The 19,071-nt window shown below is 39.3% G+C and overlaps 2 protein-coding genes across 5 annotated transcripts in view; one reads left to right on the forward strand and one right to left on the reverse strand.

Moving 5' to 3' along the window:
* Positions 1–10,981, reverse strand: part of HS2ST1 (heparan sulfate 2-O-sulfotransferase 1) — a 187,456-nt gene extending 176,475 nt beyond the window's left edge. The window contains exons 1-2 of one of the 4 annotated variants that reach the window (XM_073787749.1): positions 10,482–10,604; positions 6,928–7,017 (exon numbers count right to left, since the gene is read on the reverse strand). Coding sequence is in view for 2 of the 4 variants with exons in the window: in XM_033863834.2 (XP_033719725.1) it covers positions 10,482–10,605 (124 nt within the window). In the remaining 2 variants the exon portion in view is untranslated. Of the gene's footprint in view, positions 1–6,927; positions 7,018–10,481 lie in introns of all 4 variants that reach the window. The other 3 variants (XM_033863834.2, XM_033863838.2, XM_033863839.2) reach the window with 3 other exon arrangements.
* Positions 10,982–11,481: 500 nt separating this feature from the next.
* Positions 11,482–19,071, forward strand: part of SELENOF (selenoprotein F) — a 37,898-nt gene continuing 30,308 nt past the window's right edge. Inside the window, exon 1 of the mRNA XM_004316187.4 lies at positions 11,482–11,637. Within this exon, the coding sequence (XP_004316235.2) occupies positions 11,554–11,637 (84 nt within the window). The 5' untranslated portion in view covers positions 11,482–11,553. The remainder of the gene's footprint in view (positions 11,638–19,071) is intronic.

Below are 19,071 nucleotides of genomic sequence, written 5' to 3' on the forward strand. Positions count from 1 at the left end.
ACTTTATAGTACCCATAGGGATTCAGTACAACATAACTATCTTTAGCAAGAATTATATCATGCAAAGTTGAAGATCTGGTAACTATAATAAAATTGTTCACCTTAAGGTAAACTAGGTACGCTTTCTGTTGATGCAACATAATGATCACAACTACTACTGGTACCAAAATCCCTTATGATTTCCTTCTCTACTACTTTGCTTGCAACAGGGGTATTACAAAAGGAATACAGGAAAGAAAAGGACTATGCATCCACCCATCCCAGCAAGGATGTGATCAATTAGCTCAAGAACCATACTGACAGGAAAAGCAGAAACCTCTTCTAGAGCCAGAGACTTCATTGCCCAGTTTGAAAGAGCCTTCACTTGGCTCAGCTGCATCTAAAGGGATGAAATAAGAACTGGTTTCTTGAAGTTAGAGTAAAATTGGTAACAGGCAAAAGAATTAACTAAAGTCCTCTTGAAGCTTCAATGGGGAAGGAAGGAGATACGGCTATTGTGGGTAAGACTTGCCTCTAGCTTTGAGTAAACAATTTACTAAGGGCCTGTGTGCAACACCATGCTAGAAATTATATGGAAACAGAGAAGGATAAAACATTATTTTGCCCCTAAGTTTATAATATTAGTTTTAGTTGTCAATCGTAATTCAAATTATCCAACTTCTCTACTTTCCCCTAAGTCAACCTAGGGACACACAATCAAAGATAACTGGGCCACCTGGCTTCCATTTCCAGCCAAGATGGAGCAACAGGGGATTTATCCTCCCACCTGAAACAACTAAAAAAGAACAGATAAAATATGTAACAACAGTTTTCAGGCACTGAACTTTAGACAGGAAATCAGTACAGGATGGTGATCCTTAAGAGAGAGAAAAGAAATGAGGTGAGTCATATGACTGTTTTAAGATAGTTTCCAGGCTACAGCACAGAGAAGGGGAACTCAGAGCCCAACAGTCTCCCTAACTTAAGGAGCCAGAATTGGGAGTTCAGGGAGGCCAAGGTAGCTGGAGTTTGCTGGGCAGAGTAATAAAGAAGACAAAGCTGCAAAAAGAGAATTTTCAGCACAGTACCAATCAGTGCATATGAGTGAAGAAACGGACACTGCAAGAGATACAAGTTCGATCCCTGGTCCCGGAAGGGGCAGGTGGAAAACTTTCTGGGATTCACTCAACCACCATTCCCACTAGCCAGGGTGGGGAAACCTTGTAATACACAGGGCCCTGGGTAGAGTACTCTGAAACGAACTGCAAGGGTACTGCCTCAGCAGTGGGGCAAAATTAATCATAGACTAAAGGCTATCCTGATCCCATCTAACAAACTTAAAAGCAAACCTAGAAGGATCCAACTGCTTCAAGGTAAGTTGAATGTGTCCCAAAACAAAGCCTAAGAATATGTTTAGGAATCTGAAAATATTCAGCACCTAAAAGGGTACAATTCATAATGTCTGGCATCAAATTAAAACTTACCAGGCATGTAAAAAAAGCAGGAAAATGTGTTCCATAATAAAGAAAAAAATAAATCAATAGAAAGCAATCCCAAAACGACACAGATAGCAGAATTAGTAGACAAGAACATCAAAAGAGTCATTATAATAACATCCCATTTGTTCAACAAAATAAAGTAAAAGCATGTTAAGGAGAGAAACAGAAGTCTTTCTTTGTTTCTGTTTTTTAAGGTCCAAAATGAACTTCTAGAAATGGAAAAGAAATGCCTAAGATGAAAAATACACTGAATGGAATTAAAAGCAGATTACATACCACAGAAGAAAGCATTGGTGAATTGAAGGCACAGCAGTAAAAAACTATTTAAAACAATACAAAAAGAAAAAAGACTGGGAAAAATCAGTAAAACATCACTGAACTGTTATGACAGCTAATGTAGCCTATATACGTGTGATCTGAGTTCCTGAAGAAGAGAAAAGGTACATAAAAACTATATGAAGTAATAATGTTCAAAGCTTTCCAAATTTAATGAAAACTATAAACCCACAAATCCAAGAAGCTCAACAAACCCCAGGCACAAAAAAGTGAAGAAACTACAGCAAGGCTCATTATAATTACTTAAAACTAGTGAAAATCTTAAAGGCGGTCAAAGGGAAAAAAGGCATTATGTACAGCTTAACAAAGGTAAGAACAATGGCAGTCTTCTCATCTCATAGTGCAGGCCAAAAGACAAGGGAGCAACATCTTTAAAGTACTGAAAGAAAAAATGTCAACCTAGAATTCTATACCCAACAAAAATTTCTTACAAACAGTAAGACAAAGACTTTCTTAGACATACAAAAGTGAAAATAATTCATCACCAAGTAGATTTTCAGTACAAGTAATTTTAAAAGATATCCTTGAGGATGACGGAAAGGAGTACCAGATGGAAATCTGCATCTCCACAAAGAAATGAAAAGCATTGGGAATGATACATGTATGAGTAAATATAAAATACTATAAAATTTGTTTAATCTTTTTAAAAGATAACTGATTGCTTGAAACAAAAATAATAACAATGTATCACAGGACTTATATGTACAAGTAAAATATATAACAATAGTGAAAAACCGGAAGAGAGAAAATGGAAGTACAATGACTAAGGTTCTTATACTATACCTTAAGTAGTATAATGTATACCATAAACTCTTAAGCAACCATTAAAAAAACACAACAAACAGCACTGCTAATAGGTCATCAAATGAGATGAAATAGAATCAAAATCCTCAGTTAATTCTATAGAAGGCAGAAAAACAGAAAAAGGGGAACAGATGGAACAAAACGAAAACAAACAGTAAGTCAGACTCAAACCACATCAATAATTATATTAAAAGTAAATGCTCTAAACACCCTCATTTATAAGAGAGATTGTGAAATTGGATACAAGCCCCAACTACTTGCTGCCTACAAGAAATCCACTTTAAATAGATTAATACTAAAAGAATGGGAAAGATACACCACGCTAACACTAATCAAAACTGAAGTGACTATATTAATAACAGACCAGGTAGGTTTCAAGCAAAGAACATTACCAAGGACAAACACCTTCATCTCATAATGAAAAAGGGGTTAATTAATCAAGAAGACATGACAGCCCTACACATTCATACAGCTAATCACAGTATTTCAAAAAAACATGAAGCAAAAAGTAACAGAACTCTAAAGAGAAATAGACAAACCCACAATCATAACCAGAGACTTCAAAACCCCTCTCTCTATAACTGATGGAACAAGTAGGTAGAAAGAAAATCAAGGATACAGAAGACTGGAACAACTCGACCTGACAGTTACAGCATACTCTACCCTGTAACAACAGAATATACATTTTTCATGTTCACACAGAACATTAATCAAGACAGTTTATATTCTGAGTCACAAAACAAGTCTAAATAAATTTTAAGATTTATTCAAAAGGATTCAAAAAGTTCAAATGTATGCCCCCACCTTCCATAGGACACAGCTGCAACTAAGTCATTGCCAGCTAAAAAACCCATTTCCGGGCTTCCCTGCACAGTGGTTGAGAGTCCGCCTGCCGATGCAGGGGACACGGGTTCATGCCCTGGTCTGGGAAGATCCCACATGCCGCGGAGCGGCTGGGCCCGTGAGCCATGGCCGATGAGCCTGCACATCTGGAGCCTGTGCTCCGCAATGGGAGAGGCCACAACAGTGAGAGGCCCGCGTACCGCAAAAAAAAAAAATTTTTAAATAAAATAAAAAATAAAAAACCCATTTCCCAGCCTCCCCCCTTGCATATATTGATAGATGGTAACTAGTCCTCATCAAGAGACTGAGGGTAAAAGAAGTCAAAGAAGTTGAGAAAGGGGTACACACCTCCTCACCCTTCTCTTGCTTCTTCCCCAGGCTGACAGCAGAGAGCTCCAAAGCCAGAGGGGATGGCATAACTACATGACAGAAAGTACCCAAGATGCTGAATAACTCGTGAAGAGGAAAACCATCCACCAAAATGATCACCTAAAACATCATGGGGAAAAAAAGGGTCATTTGTTGTGTTAGCCAATAAAATTGTGCACTTTGTTTTAAAAGCAGCTAGCATTACTCTAATTCTTAAGGAAGCTTCTAAAGAGTTTTATGCAGAGGAGTGACATGATTTTTTTACATCTTAAAAGGACCACCCGAACTGTCATATTAAGAACAGTCTGTAGGGAGGCAAGTGTGGAATCAAACAGACTAGACATGGCAGTAATCCAGGGAAGAGATGATGGTATCTTGAATTAGGGTGGTAAGAGTAGAAGTGTTGAGTAGTAGTCATATTCTAGGAATATTCTGAAGATAAAGCTAACAAGATATTTCTAACAGACTAGATGCAGAGCATGAGAAAAAGGAAAGTAAAACCCTAGCAAATGGAAGGATAGAGCTGTTATCAACTGAGATAAAGGTCAGAGATAAAATGAGTTTGAGGGGTGGAGGTGTTGAGGCAGTGTACAGAGATATCAGAAGGTTTGTTTTGGCCATACTGAGTTTGAGAAGTCTATTAATTACTCAAAGAAAATTTCAAGTAGGCAGCTCAGTTACATGAATCTACATGAATCTAATGTTTAGGAAATAGGTCTCAATTAGAAATACATATTTAGAAGTTGTCAGCACATAAGTCACCAACTAAGGAAGAGTAAATAGAGAAGAGTTCCAAGGACTGAGCCCTGGGGTATTCTTATGTTAAGGGGTTGAAGAGGAAAAAAAAGAATCTTACACAGGAGATAGAGAAATGACCAGTGATGGGGGAAGAAAACCAAGAGTATGATATATTGGAAACCAAGTAAAGAAGGTCTACCAAAAAGGAGGAAGTGATCAACTGTGTCAAGTTCTGCTGATTGGTCAAGTTAAGACGAAGACCAAAAATTGACCGTAGGATTTAGGGAAGTTACTGGTGATTGTGGTAATCAACAACAGTGAGAATAGACAATTTTTTAAAGTTTTACTGCTAAAGGAAGCTGAAATATGAGACAGAGGTTGGCTGAGAAAGAGGAGTTGAGAAAAATACCATTTTGTTTCTGGTTGGGAGAAATAATAGCATGTTCACATGCTAATGAGAAGAATCCAGCAGAAAGGGAGGAAATGATAACTATAGGAGAATGAGGGAAAACTTCTGGAACCACATCTCTAAGTAGGTGAGGAACAGAATCAGGTGCACAAGTGGTCCAACAGGCAGTTAATCTATAATTAACAGGCAGAAAGGCAAAATACAGAAACGCAGCTACTAGTAGGTGGGCAGATAATTATAAATAATTAGGCTACAGTGAACCATTGATTATAAAGTCCATCTATAAGTACACCCTTCAAAAGTGGTCATTTTGGAGAGCAGTGTTTGAATATTCATTACTATTTCAATTTCACTAAGTGCCAAAATCTCTTAGAACGCTTAACAGAGTGGTAGAGAGATATCCTAGGATTACTTTAATTGAGATCAACTGTAGCAGTTGACTACTCCATGGCACTAGATAACCTATCTAGGACTCATAAGTGAGACACCAATTAGCAATTCTAGAATAACTGCATTCCAATTAAACCATAAGTCCTCTAAACAGTAACTACTGTAAGGTTTGCAAACAATTTCATAAGTAGAGAAATCTATCATTCTTGGGAACATTTTACAGGTATGTATGGTTTCAGGCACTTGTAAAAACTACCAAATTCCAAACAGCAGTCTCAACCTTGGCCCTGGAGTTAGTTCATTAGTTTAGGAGGGTTTTAAGAACATAGGGATTAACATAATTTTGACCAATGAAGATGCCTACATATCCATTCTGAGTTACTGTCCTCATTTAAAACATTATGTCCTAATGCATTCATAAATTTATTTAGTTGTGTTATAAGCATATGAACAACAAATACTATTTTAAATGCTTAGGCCGTATAGAAAATAAAGTTATCAGGCACATAATTCTTACATTTATATAACAAAGGTTTCATTGACTGTTCCACCAGTCAGCATTAGCAACAGTGTTCTCAAGATTCAGAAAGAACTACTTTGTAAAAGCAACAAATTCTGACATGCAGAGTTCTAAGTAACAGCTAAGCAACTAAGTAGTAGCCTAAGTGACAGTGTTCATTTTGACTCCACGTTATAGACTGTACCTCATTAGAAAAATTAAGTTTGTATACATTTTAACAAAGATTTTTCAGTATAACATCCCAGAGAAATTGTTCATAACTAATGTGCTCGTATCCTAAATTTAACTCACAAGTTGCATGTTGTAGTATGTTAATATTAAAAACAAAAAATGCACTTACTCCATTAAATATAAACCATCTACTACAAATCAGTGATTCTTACCATTAAGGAGACTGCATACTCCTTTGCAAATCTGATGAAAGCTATGTATATAATTTCAGGGAATTCATGGATGCCTTGAAGCCTATATATGGGTCCCTAAGATCTAAAGAATCTCTGATTAGTGGAAAAAAATGGAGTCCAAAATTAATCCAAGAACATATGAAAACGTAATATACGACTAAAAGAAGAACTGTAACATACAGTGGGGAAAAAAGATAAATTATTAATATAATATTTGCCATAAGTGGCCATTCACTGAGAGAAATTACAATAAACATATGACTGCTTTAAAGAGCTAAATATAAAAAATAAAAGTTATAAAATACTAACAAAAAATAGAGAATGAACATAATCTTGGTTGGGGGAAGTCTTCTCAAGCAATGTAAGGCACCTACTTGCCTAAATTCATAGATTTGACTGCATAAATTTTTTAACTTCTGTATAAGCAAAATATACCATAAAATCAAGGGACAAACGACAGACCTGGAGAAAAACAGACACAAGACATAAAACAGATAAAAGATTAATACTTCTAATATATTTTTAAAACCCTAAAAATCGGTAAGAAACTACTACCCAACACACAAATGAAAATGAACAAGTAAATGTTCAACCTAATTAGAAGTTGAGGAAATGTAAACCAATGCAACAACATACCATTTCACAGCTTCAGAGTGGCAAAAATTTAAAGCTGACAGCATCCCATCCAGGGCTTGTTATGTGTTGACAGTGCAGATTATTGTAACCCTTGGGAAATAAATTTTTTGGAAAGTAACAGATTTTAAGATCTGTTAAATTATAAAATACATACATCTTTTGTCCCAGTAATCCCTTAACAGGAGAATTTATCCTACTGAAAACAGTACCAACAAATAAGGAGTTAAATAAACTTATATAAGGATGTTTCTTGTAACATTGTTTATAATACCAAGAAAGAAAATGGTAAAAAAAAATTTTTTTAAGTGGTGGGGGGAGAGATAAACTGAATGTTCATTATTGGCATAATGGCTGGAGAATTTATGATTCGTGCATACTATGGAATATTATACAGCTATTAGAATGAGTAAGTCAAATTTATATTTATTGACCTGGAAAGATATTCTATGATATTAAATGAAAAAAGCAAGATGCAAAGTAACGTGTATACTGCCATCCAATATTCGATGAAAAAAAAAGATAAAAGAAAACTCTATTATGTGACATTGGTTTTTAGGAATTCCTGTTTATATACTTAATGTCCCAAGTGGTCAATGAATACACCTAAGTTTTGAATACAACTATCGCTCTATTAGAGATCTCACTATCAAAATATTCTGAAACCAAGGTGCATACAAAGCATTATCAGAAAATGCAATCCTTTGGAATCTTCTATAACAGAAAAGATAAACAATGAAAACTTTTAAGAGCAAAATGTTTAACTTTTTCTTTTTCTTTAAGCCATAAATGCAAAGTTTAATAAATTTGACTACACTATAAGTCAAAATTCTGTGACAGATGACACCACAAAAGTTTCTGAAAAGTGATAAATGTGTGTTTAAGTTTTTCTGGTGCCAAAACAAAAATGCTTTTAATGTTGTGATTTTACCACTTACAGAAAACCACCACAGAGTTTTTTTGTCCCCTGTAGCAGAAATAAGCTATTTCAGTCCTTTCATTGGGTAATATAATTATGTTCGTTACACGGGTATAAACAAGCAACATACATTACACTAAACCAATCCCTTTGTGTCAGAAATTGAATTTTCTAAGAATGACATTCATTCTTAGAAATAAATGCAATTAAACGTTGGTATTACAGTTTAAAAATTCTATTCAAACTGCTACATCTTAGTGTAATGTCAATATAAAGTCCCAAGCAGCCTGGTATAATTAAAGAGGAACTTGATGTGGAATCAGACATACCTGGGTTCCAGTCCTGGCTCTGCCACTTACTAGCTATGTGGTCAAGTTATATAACCTTTGAACCTGTTCCCGCATCTGTAAAAATGGCTTTCTATGGTGTTCTTGGAAGATTAAATAAGAATATCAAATATGAAAGTGTCTAGTACAGAGTCTGATTGTCAAAATATGCCTCCTTCTGTGTTCCTTTCCTAAGGAAGATTACTAACTGACAACATCTGTTTTAGTATTGCCTGTTTCATAAGACTTTTTTTTTAATCAAGACTGCTGATACGAAGTTATATATTTTATTTGCCATAATTTTGAATCTCCATTATTAGCTCCTTCTAGTGTTTTGTATCTGAGGCTCCTTTTCGAGAATTATTTAGTTTAATCCATATTTACTATTTCTAATGGAATATAAAGGTTCCTTTCCTGTAAAAAATCATGAAAAAACACTACTACCTGTGGCTTTCTACATCCTCAGATAACTCTTTCTAAAATTATTAAGGTTGTGCCTACAGAAAACACTTTCAAGCATTATGGAAAAAAAATGTTAGGCAACAAAGGAAAATTAAAATTTGAATTATCCCAACCTATTGTAATGTGTCTAAGAAATTCAAAGAGCAACACAACGAAGAATTAATACAAATTTTAATTTAATATAACTTTCAACTTTAAGAGGAGTCATTTTTTTCTCTGTAAAGCTGGATCATTAATCAGGCCACAATATGACGCTCAAAGCTGCTAAATAGATACAAACACAAAGAGTATATTGGCCAACCTTCAATATTTAAAGTGAATATTTTTCCATCATACAAGACTCATATTAATAAAATCATAGTAAATAAATTTGATATCTGTTCGAAACTGTACAGGGCAAGTTCTACCCTAGAGTTGAGGAGTGGAATTATTCCTAGCTCCTCCTCAAATTTATTTGCACTTCAGCTAGATTTATTTGATGCTCTTTGATACACTGCTCTTTAAAATGTCTCCAAGGCTTTTCGCAAAGTCTATCAAAACTGCAAATAGTCAGCTACTGTTTGTAATATTTCAATTATTTTCTGATACATTTTTCCTAAATATTAATCATCACCCACAGCAGCATCTCTTACTTCTTAGTCTAAATTACAGTGCTGCTGGTATTTTATTATTTGCAGTTTGAAAAGTATTTTAAATGATTTTGAGGTGAAAGTGTACGCATAAAAATACTTCACATTACTTTTCCACATTCAAATTACAGCCTCCTGAGCTGATTTTTCAGTGCCATGTACGTTTTTAAATCAAAATGTACTGCTGACATTCTTTTAATATTCCCTCCCCACCCCGAGCTCTTCCCAAACGCCGAAGTTCCCTACTAATCTGAAAGTACCTATTATCTGTGCATTCTTCGGGTCTTTCACAACATCACACTCCAACTTTTTGTACTTCAGACCTCTTCCGTAATTAAAGTAAGCACTGTTAACTCTTTAAGGTACTTAACCTATGGTAAACTTTTTGCACTCTTCCTTTCATAAACTTAAATCTCACTAAAGCAATTCCCCTTCAACCTTTCCTCCTAAATTCACTACACCAACATCGCCGCGAAGTAACGTACACACACATCCCTATTCTTAAGCTCAAAATATGGCAGTTTAGCGCCACTAAAAAAGAATTTAAATGCTTGGATGCCTCGTTTCAGTACCTCACGGAAGCTTTATAGTTGCTTTCCTGTCCTACCTGGGGACAGCCTATTTCTCTCGTCAGTTGTGCGGTCCCTTGCTGCCCCCAGCACAAGAGTGCAACTCACTACAGTGTATTTCTTTTACTCACCGTCATTCCAGCATCTCCCTCCATTTCTGCGCATCTATCCCTTCGCGAACCTCCCCATCCCCAAAAGATTCCGTAACCAGGTGCCCACATCTCAAATTAGAATACCCCTCGCCTGACACTGCCGAGGCTTTCTGTACGACTTCTAAGAGAACACGTAAGCCTGAGCGTTTCTGTCTCCTCCAACAGTCAGTACCCGGTCCCCAATGAGTTCGCTCTTATCTTGCTCTTGATCCCCATGGAATGCCTACTTCAGGGTAACCCTTTGGCTCCGGGAAGCCCAACCTTGCAACCTCTGCCCCGTGACCTCGCGAGCCCAGCATACCACCCAAGCTTAATTCACACCATTCTTGGAGCTTGTGTTCTCGATGCCCCTAGTCCCATCTCTCTTTGCAACCTCTTTCAGCCTCCTGCCGAGGAGCCAGATCTCAGGTTAGACAAACGCCCACTTGCTCGGGTAGCACTGCCTCCCTGGCCCGGCCGCTTCCACACACCACTCAGCCCAGAGTGGCACGGCTCCTCACCTAGCTTCGACCGGGACTCCTCCAGTTTCTGGATCTGGTTCTCCAAGAAGAGCATTGCCACTGCGAAGGCCACCACCGCCAGCAGCTGCAACTTGGGCGGCATCATAATCCTGAGGAGCCCCATGAAACCCGCTGCTCGGGATCAAGACATACCGCGGGGGGCGGGGATCGGGGCCCCGGAGGCAAAGGAGACGCCGGGAGGAGCCCACCAAGCCGGGAGAAAGGCAAGGAGAGCGCGACAGCGAGAGAAGCACCGCAGCGACCCCCCCCCCCTTCTCGCCTCCCCAGTCCCCCGCCCCCAGGCGCCAACACCAACGCCGCCGGTGTCCGCTTCTCCTCGGCCGACTCCACGGCCGCCCCTCCAAAAGCCCGCGCAGCAAACAGCGCGAAGCGGCTGCCGGGCTCTCGCTTCCCTCTACCGCCTCAGTGCCCGAGCCCCGCGCCCGCCTGCCTGCCTCCCTCTCTTCCTTCCTTCCCTCCCTCCTTTGCTCGCAGCCGCGCGCTCCTACGTTGCGGCTGCGGCTGCGCCGCCCTCGACCCCGCCCCCTTCCCATCCCCCTCGGCCACCACGCGCACGCATCCACGTACGCTGCTCAGCAACCAGAGGCTCCGCCCACTGCTCCCGTTCACTTGTGCTTATTGGACCGAAGAACCCCAAGGCTTAGCTCTTGGCCCGTGTCATGGTTGGTTTCCTTTGCCTAAGGTGTCAACCAAAGCGGCATTCGATTGGGTAAACTTGGAGAAGGAGGCAGGCCGAAACTGGCGAAGGCGGGGCTTCTTGGCTGCTTGAGGAAATGTCGTGAATGAAAGGAAAGAGCCCGGAGAAGCACAGATTTGGGGAGTCTAGGAAAATGCCTGATATGGTTTATCGAAAGGACCCAGCGACTTCATATTTACATCAAATGTAAAGGTATTTATTCATCTTTAAGCTTTTATATGCCCTTAGTTAACACCCGTCCCTGCAGAATAAGAGACTTGATGTTAACCGCCTTTAGCAGCCTGTTTTGGATTAGGCTCTGGAGTAGACGCCCCGAGCAGAGGGGTCCTCGGGGCAGCCGGAGACCTACGGAAGATGGCACCTATGGCGGCCGGGCTGGATGGGTGCCTTTTGCCGGCTTTTGGGCTGCGGCTGCTGCTGGCGACTGTGCTTCAAACGGTGAGTGGAGGTCACGTCTGCTGCAGCCCCAGGGCGAGTGGGAGGGATTGCGCCGAGGAAAACTGAACATTCGGTCCCGTTTGGGAGCCACAGTTGAAAAGGGTGGGAGGATAGGGCTTCCTCAGCGACTGCTGCGGCCAGAGTGCGACGTGGCTTAATACCTCGTTTGATACTTATCTTTCCCCGTTCCGGGTTTCTAGCGGTTTTTTCTCCTGACTTTAGACTATCTTGAGTACAATTTGTAAGACACACCGTGAACGGAAAAAAAGGCACTAAGTTTTGCACAAGAATGAAGATTGTTTTTAAATTGGCAGAAATGCAAGGAACTATCGTTCCTTATGGCAAGGCTCCCAAATCTTAAAGCCCTGAGGTCTTTGGTCCAGGGTACACTTCCTTTTTACTTCTTTCTGTCAGTTGTTTGTGGTCTCTGTACGTCACTTTTAGACAGCCTTTAACCTCTGTTCTGTGGAATTCATATGCTGCTGGGTACACTTCAGTGCCATTTGTGATTTTAAACAACATTGTTGCAATAAAAGAAGCTATTCCATACTAAAGCATAATTTATTTTTGACATTGATTTTCTAAAATGATAGCTTTCATCTCGTTTAAAATCGGACGGTGTTTAACCAGGTTTTTTTTATTTCGTTTTTATCCATTAACAGAACAGATGCGTTCTTTATCTTTCAATGGGGAAAGGCTAAATTCTACTTATTTTCCTATTCACTCACAAACAACTTACTGTTTGTTAATTTCTCCTTAGAAGTTTTTAGTCCATGTTTATGTGAATAATAAAACTGTTTAATATACACTATGGTTGGAGTTTTTATAAGTGTCTTTTATCAGCCTAATTTTTCAGGAGTTCTCTGTATTGAGCCTGCTGAGAAGTATTCTCCTAGAGACCTGGTTTAATTAATTTATCCAAGGTTTGGAGGAGTGAGGATCTATACCGAAGGCCCCTACAAACACCTGGGCTTTTCTTTCATCAAGGAGTTTAAAGATCCTGCCTGTCCTTTTGTAACCTTGCCTAAAAGGTGGATTCTTTACTTCTCTAATTAGCTTTACAGTACTCCATTATTCAGTCATTTGGTGCCTTAGAAATTACTGGAAGACCCCTTTCTAAACTTCATACTCAAGAATTTATTGTCAGTCTTAGGTAATTTGAGTTCACCACCTTGAAAAGACAAAAAAGAATAACATTTCAAGTTGCCTTCTCCTGATTTCACTCTCTTTAACTGTTTCATTATCTGTGGCTGTGTAACCACCCCCAAAGCTTAAAATAACGATTTCTTGTAATTCTGTGTGTCTGCTGAGCAGTTCCTCTGTTGATTTCCTCTCGCCTCATTTACGCAGCTGTGCTGAGCCAGTAGGTCAGCTAAACTGAAGGGTACAGGATGGCTTCATTCTTAGTGGTGCTGTCTGTCAGCTAGGTTCCCATCCATGTGACATCTCATTCTCCAGTAGGCCAGACCAACTTCTTTTCATGGCAGTCTCAGGGCAGCACTCCTACAGAGCAAAAGCTGCAATGCCTCCTAAAGCCTAGCCTCAGAAATCACATACGTCACTTTCACATCGCAGTGTTTGTCAAAGCAAGTCACAAGACCAGCCTGGATTTCAGGGGTGGGGATATGGACTCCATCTCAGCGTGAGAAGAGTGACATAGTCACATTGCAAAGAAGTGTACATACCAAGGTAGGAGGAATTTATTATGCCCATTAAACAGTCTACCAAAGTGACCATCCACAGAATTCAAGCCAGAAACTTGGGTCTCATCTTCAACTCCTGCCTTTTCTTACATACCTCATATCCAGGTAATTACCAAGTCTTGTTGATTTTACTTCCTAAATATCTCTCAGATTCATCCGCTTATTATTAATCCCTTATTTAGGCCATCAACCTCTCTCTCCTTAGAAATAACAGCCTCCTAGTTCGCCCTTTAATTATCAGAATCTAAGCTGTTGTTTTTGCCAGCTTCCCAATTGCCCAAGCTGGAAATTATTCATTTTAAATTCTTTTCCTTTCACTCTCTGACCCCAGTTAGTCATTAAACCCTTAAAAATCTCCAAGCCAGTTCATTTAATTTTACCTCTACAGGTAGTACCTAAATTCAGGCCCCATCTTTGCCTGGGATTGGCACAACAGCTTCTGTAACTGGTCTCCTGATCTCATTTTCCCCCGTTTCCTAATTCAGTCTCTGCAGTGCATCCAAGTCATCTTTCTCAAACTTAGGTCGGTCATTGTTAAAACTCCTCAATGGCTCTCAGTTGCTTTTAAGTTGAAGTCTATCTTCAGTGTGCCTTAACAGGACCTCTTTGACCTAATACTTGTTTGTCTCTCCAGGCTTAATTCCCAGCATTTACCTCTACTGGGAGAGCAAAATGGTAGAGGTGGAAAATTGGGGGTCATTTTAGTACCTCTCACATACCATGTTCTCTCACCAGACCTAAAGTAAGGTGTTTAGATAAAATGCAAGACTTAACTTACATCCCATTTCCAGATTTGCAGTCTTATATACCCTCTCCCTTACATGTTCTGTCGTCATACATAATGCTGTATTACAGATTCACAACTGCACCAAAGCTCTGTGTGTGGTTTGTATCCCTCCATTCCCATGCAGAGTGTAGCCAAAGAGAATACAGGGGCCACTTTTCTTTTATATATTGTTTTATTTTGCCTCACGTGTACATTTAAATCCCTCAGAGGTTTGAAAGGCCTTCTAGTTCATTAGTGTTTGTTCCTTGCTATCAAAGTCATTAAGATATCTGTAGTAGGTTATGTAGAACAGTGATGAACCCCACCCACTCCAACAAATACATAATGACTCTGAAAATATTTAGAAAGGGTGGTCTGAGCAATTCACCTTTTTGTTGAACTGTTTTAACTTCTCTAAAGCTTACTCCTGTCTCTTTCTTCTGTAATGACTAGTGTTTTTAAGAAAAGAAGGCAATAAAATCTTGAAAGTGAAAAGAGAAGTAGAGAGGACTGCTGGAAGAACTCTTAAGAAATTAGAAAAACTGCATTTCACAGTTAGCCTGAGGGGGAAGAAAGGCCAGGTGGAATAAGTAGCTGGCAGTAATAAAAATAAGCCAAAGCTTTGGAACCTGACAAATGAATAAAAAGGGAATGAAGGAAGACTTTCTTGGTGCCCTGAGGTTGAGCTACTGGTATTGGCAGAAGACTTAGCTCCTACTTTGTTAATTCACACCTCTGAGTCCTCAGACTAGACAGGTTGAGCTTTTATTACTGTCTGTGCCTCTGAATAGCTCTAATTAAAAGTTAGTAGCAACACATAGTTATCAATATTCCAATGAGGTGACAACGGGGAGGATATAAAATGATTTAATTAAAAATACATTCTGAGTATGCTTAAGCATTAGAAAAAAATATTTTTGTATGGCCTAAGGGAGCTGTCTTCTAGAGTGTCCCAGAACTAAGTGATACTCAATTCTTCATTTAGCTCATACATATTACTTCTTTCAGAAAGACACTGTAGGGATTTCCCTGGTGGCCCAGTGGTTAAGAATCCACCTGCCAGTGCAGGGGACACAGGTTCAATCCCTGGTCCGGGAAGATCCTACATACCACGGAGCAACTAAGCCCGTGCGCCACAACTGCTGAGCCTGCACTCTAGAGCCCGCGAGCCACAACTACTGAAGCCCATGGGCCTAGAGCCCATGCTCCACCACAAGAGAGTCCACCGCAATGAGAATCCTATGCACTGTGACGAAGAGTAGCCCCCACTCACCACAACTAGAGAAAGCCCGCGTGTAGCAACAAAGACCCAATGCAACCAAAAATAAACAAATTAATTAATTTAAAAAGAAAGGCACTGTACTGGAAGCAGTATAAAATGATTTTATGTGTTATTGATTCTGAGACACCACACCCCATCCCCTACGCCTACCCCCTTTTCTTCACAAGTTAACATCTGGATTGGTCTTATTTCAATGGGTGGCACAAGTGTCAGCATTTTTGTTATTTTTAGTGGTACATACAATAATAGTGTATCATGGATTCTGTGAAAGGTGGTAGTTAATAACTGTGGTTAAGGGTTTTGAGGGCAGGCCAGGATTAGAATCTTGATGCTGCCATCTAATGTTCGTTGTATTGTCTTAAGATAGATTACCTCAACTGTCCTAAGCCTCTGTTTCCTTCTCTATAAAATGAGGATAATACTCCTTTCATAGGGGGATAAGATTAAATAGAATAATGATGTAAAGTGTTTAGCAAAGTATCTGGTGCTTTGTAAGGGCTTGCCATAAAGGCTATGTTTCTGGTATTGTTTTCATGGGGTTCGTCTATAAACCCATGTATTTTGTCTCAGATTTGAAATCCGTTCAGAATTATTACATGAGAAACCTATGAGTTTTCTGAGTAAAGACTGGTTAAGAGACAGATAATCATGTGAATGTATAAGTGTAATAAAATGTATAGCTATACCAGGCTTTTGCCTGAAAAGGTGATGTTACATAATAGTTATTACAGCTTCCCAGCCAACAACCCTTATGTTTATAAAGAACTCAGTAATATCAGAAAAATAAATCAGTGACTAATGCAAAGGACTCTCTTAGCCTGTCAATCCTACTTTGAATTGGAGAAGTCATAAACTGTTAAGTGGTTATCCCAATCAGGGTTGTCTCACCCAGCCCTTAAAATCTATGTCTTTCTTAGAAGGGTGGCTAATTATTTTAAAATTTAGGAGAATTTCCTGGCGGTCTAGTGGTTAGGACTCCAAGCTTTCACTGCTGAGGGCGCAGGTGCAGTCACTGGTCGGGGAACTAAGATCCCACAAGCCACATGGTGTGGCCAAAAATAATAATAAAACAACAATAAAATTTAATATTTGGCCTTACTGTGCGCATTTAAATGCTGTTCATTACTTTCTGATAGTAAAAAGGTGGGTGGGCATAATTTATAATTTTGAACTCTTCTATATTATTTAGAATTTGGTACTTACCTATGAAGTGCTTAAAAATATGTTCTGATGTTCTTAGATTCAACGCCTTAAGTCTGCAAAACCAATGATATAAGAGAAAAATGTAGTTCACTCATGGAACTCAAGATGCATTCTAGGGCTTTCCTGGTGGCGCAGTGGATAAGAATCCGCCTGCCAATGCAGGGGACACGGGTTCGATCCCTGGTCTGGGAAGATCCCACATGCCGCGGAGCAACTAAGCCCGTGCTCCACAACTACTGAGCCTGCGCTCTAGAGCCCGTGAGCCACAACTACTGAAGCCTGCATGCCTAGAGCCTGTACTCCGCAACAAGAGAAGCCACAACAATGAGAAGCCTGTGCACCGCAACAAAGAGTAGCCCCCGCTCACTGCAGCTAGAGAAAGCCGGTGCACAGCAACGAAGACCCAACACAGCCAAAAATTAAAAAAACATAAATAATAAATTTATTTAAAAAAATTTAAAAGATACATTATATCTCCCCTACGCTTATCTCTATCCCATGTCTAATATAATGACTTAAAAATAAGTAGTGTTTTGTAGTTTTTAAGTGTGCTTTCACAGTGGAAGGTGGGAATAATTCTAAAATTTATTAAGTACTCACTGTGTACTGGGCAGGATACAAGATGCTTTCTGTACTTTTTCTCCTTTAATCCCCAAAACTTTGTGAAGTGGTCATTATTCCTATTCAGAAATTAAGAAGTAAGGTTGCTCTGTGCTGATATTTGAATCAAGATGTCATCAGACTCAAATACATGTTTTGCATGTTCATGCTACCTGTCACTAGGTGCTCAGTAAATGCCAGAATAAAACCAAGTATTATGATCCCATGATTATTCATTTGAGATTCTTGATTTGTAAAACATGCTTTGGTAACAATTTCTTATGTTTGTTAAGCAGTTCACAGTTTCAAAGTTATTTCATTTTTATTGCCTGTTTTAGTTACCATGGCTACAAAACAAATCACCCTAAAATTTAGTGGTGTAAAACCATTGTTTATTTTGCTTTCAAATTTCTATGGGTCAGCAATTCAGACAGGGCACAGCAGGATGGCTGTGTGTTCCATGGTGTCTCAGACCTCCGCCTGAGACTGAAAGACTAAAATGTGAAGGCTTTTTACTCACATGTCTAGTAGTTGATGCTGGTTGTCAGCTGGAGGCCTCAGGTGCTCTCTACATGGGCCTCTCTACATTCTCTCTGTAGTTTAGGCTACCTTACAGCATGGTGGCTAAATTCCAAAGTCGAGTATTATAGAGAAACAGATAACAGCACCTGCAAGCACTAGCCAAGCAGAAATTGTTTCCTTTTTTATGACCTACCCTCAGAAATCATGTAGTATCCCTTCCTTTACACTCTGTTGGTCAGAACAGTCACAAGCCCCTGCCCAGGTTGAAGGGGAGGGAACATAGACTCCCACTCCTCAGTGGAGGACTGCCAGTCACACGTGGGATGATGTGTATATATTGGTGTGGCGGTCTTTGGAAAAAATAGAACCTGTGAAATTGATCAAGCAGATCACTTTACTAGTAAATAAATTACTCAAAGTGCTAGTATAGTAGCAAGAGTCTTAAGTCCCTCCCTCTAGACTGGGATAGTTGATCTATTTTGATATATTATGATATACAGTCCACATTTTTACTGAGATAAGGTAAAAGATGTATGTATATGGTATCAAATTAGGATGTTGACTTACTGTTAGGTCAATGGGAGGATCAGCATTTTGGAAGAGTATGCCAGCAGTACTTAAAGTTTTTCACATTGGGATATGCCTTTGGGTTTTAATCTGCATGATTAGTCAGCTGGTGGGCCAAATCCAGCAAGCCTTGTTTTTGTAAATAAAGTGTTACTGGAACACAGACACCCATTCATTTATTATTGTCTGTGACTGCTTCTGTGCTGCAGTAGCTGAGTTGAGTAGTTCCAACAGAAACTATATAGCCACCCAAGACTGACATAATTACTACGGGGCCCTTTACATAAAATTTGCAGGCCCTTGGTCTAGAAGATCAACCAGTCACAGTCAAACAATCTGAAATTCCCCCTACTTGAGGCTGTGGTTTTGACCAATTCATTTGCTTAACACACAGGAAAATTAGCACAAGTGCTGGAAATACAGAGAAATAACTTAATGCTTGCCCTTGAAAGAGTTCACAATATTACCGGGATATCAGACAATCCTAGATTTACATAGTACAGTGTCATGAGTGGTGCTATTTTACAGCTGTGCATAAATTTCATTCTCAGAAAAAACAATGGCTAAATACTGGGATCTGATTTTTTTCAGAGAAGGCTTCCTAAGAAGACTGATATACCAATCGGGTTCTTAGAAATAAGTAGAATTTAACAAGGTGGAAAAGTGTAAAAGAGCCTTAGAGTAGAAAAGTATGAGCAAATGTCCATTTGAGTAGGGGTTTTATATTCTCAGGTACTATAGGAATTCATTATAGCTGAAAAGTAGAATGGAATTGGAGACGTAATGAGAGA

This window comes from Tursiops truncatus, chromosome 1 (genome assembly GCF_011762595.2).
Source record: "Tursiops truncatus isolate mTurTru1 chromosome 1, mTurTru1.mat.Y, whole genome shotgun sequence".
In the NCBI taxonomy this organism is placed as follows: domain Eukaryota; kingdom Metazoa; phylum Chordata; class Mammalia; order Artiodactyla; family Delphinidae; genus Tursiops; species Tursiops truncatus.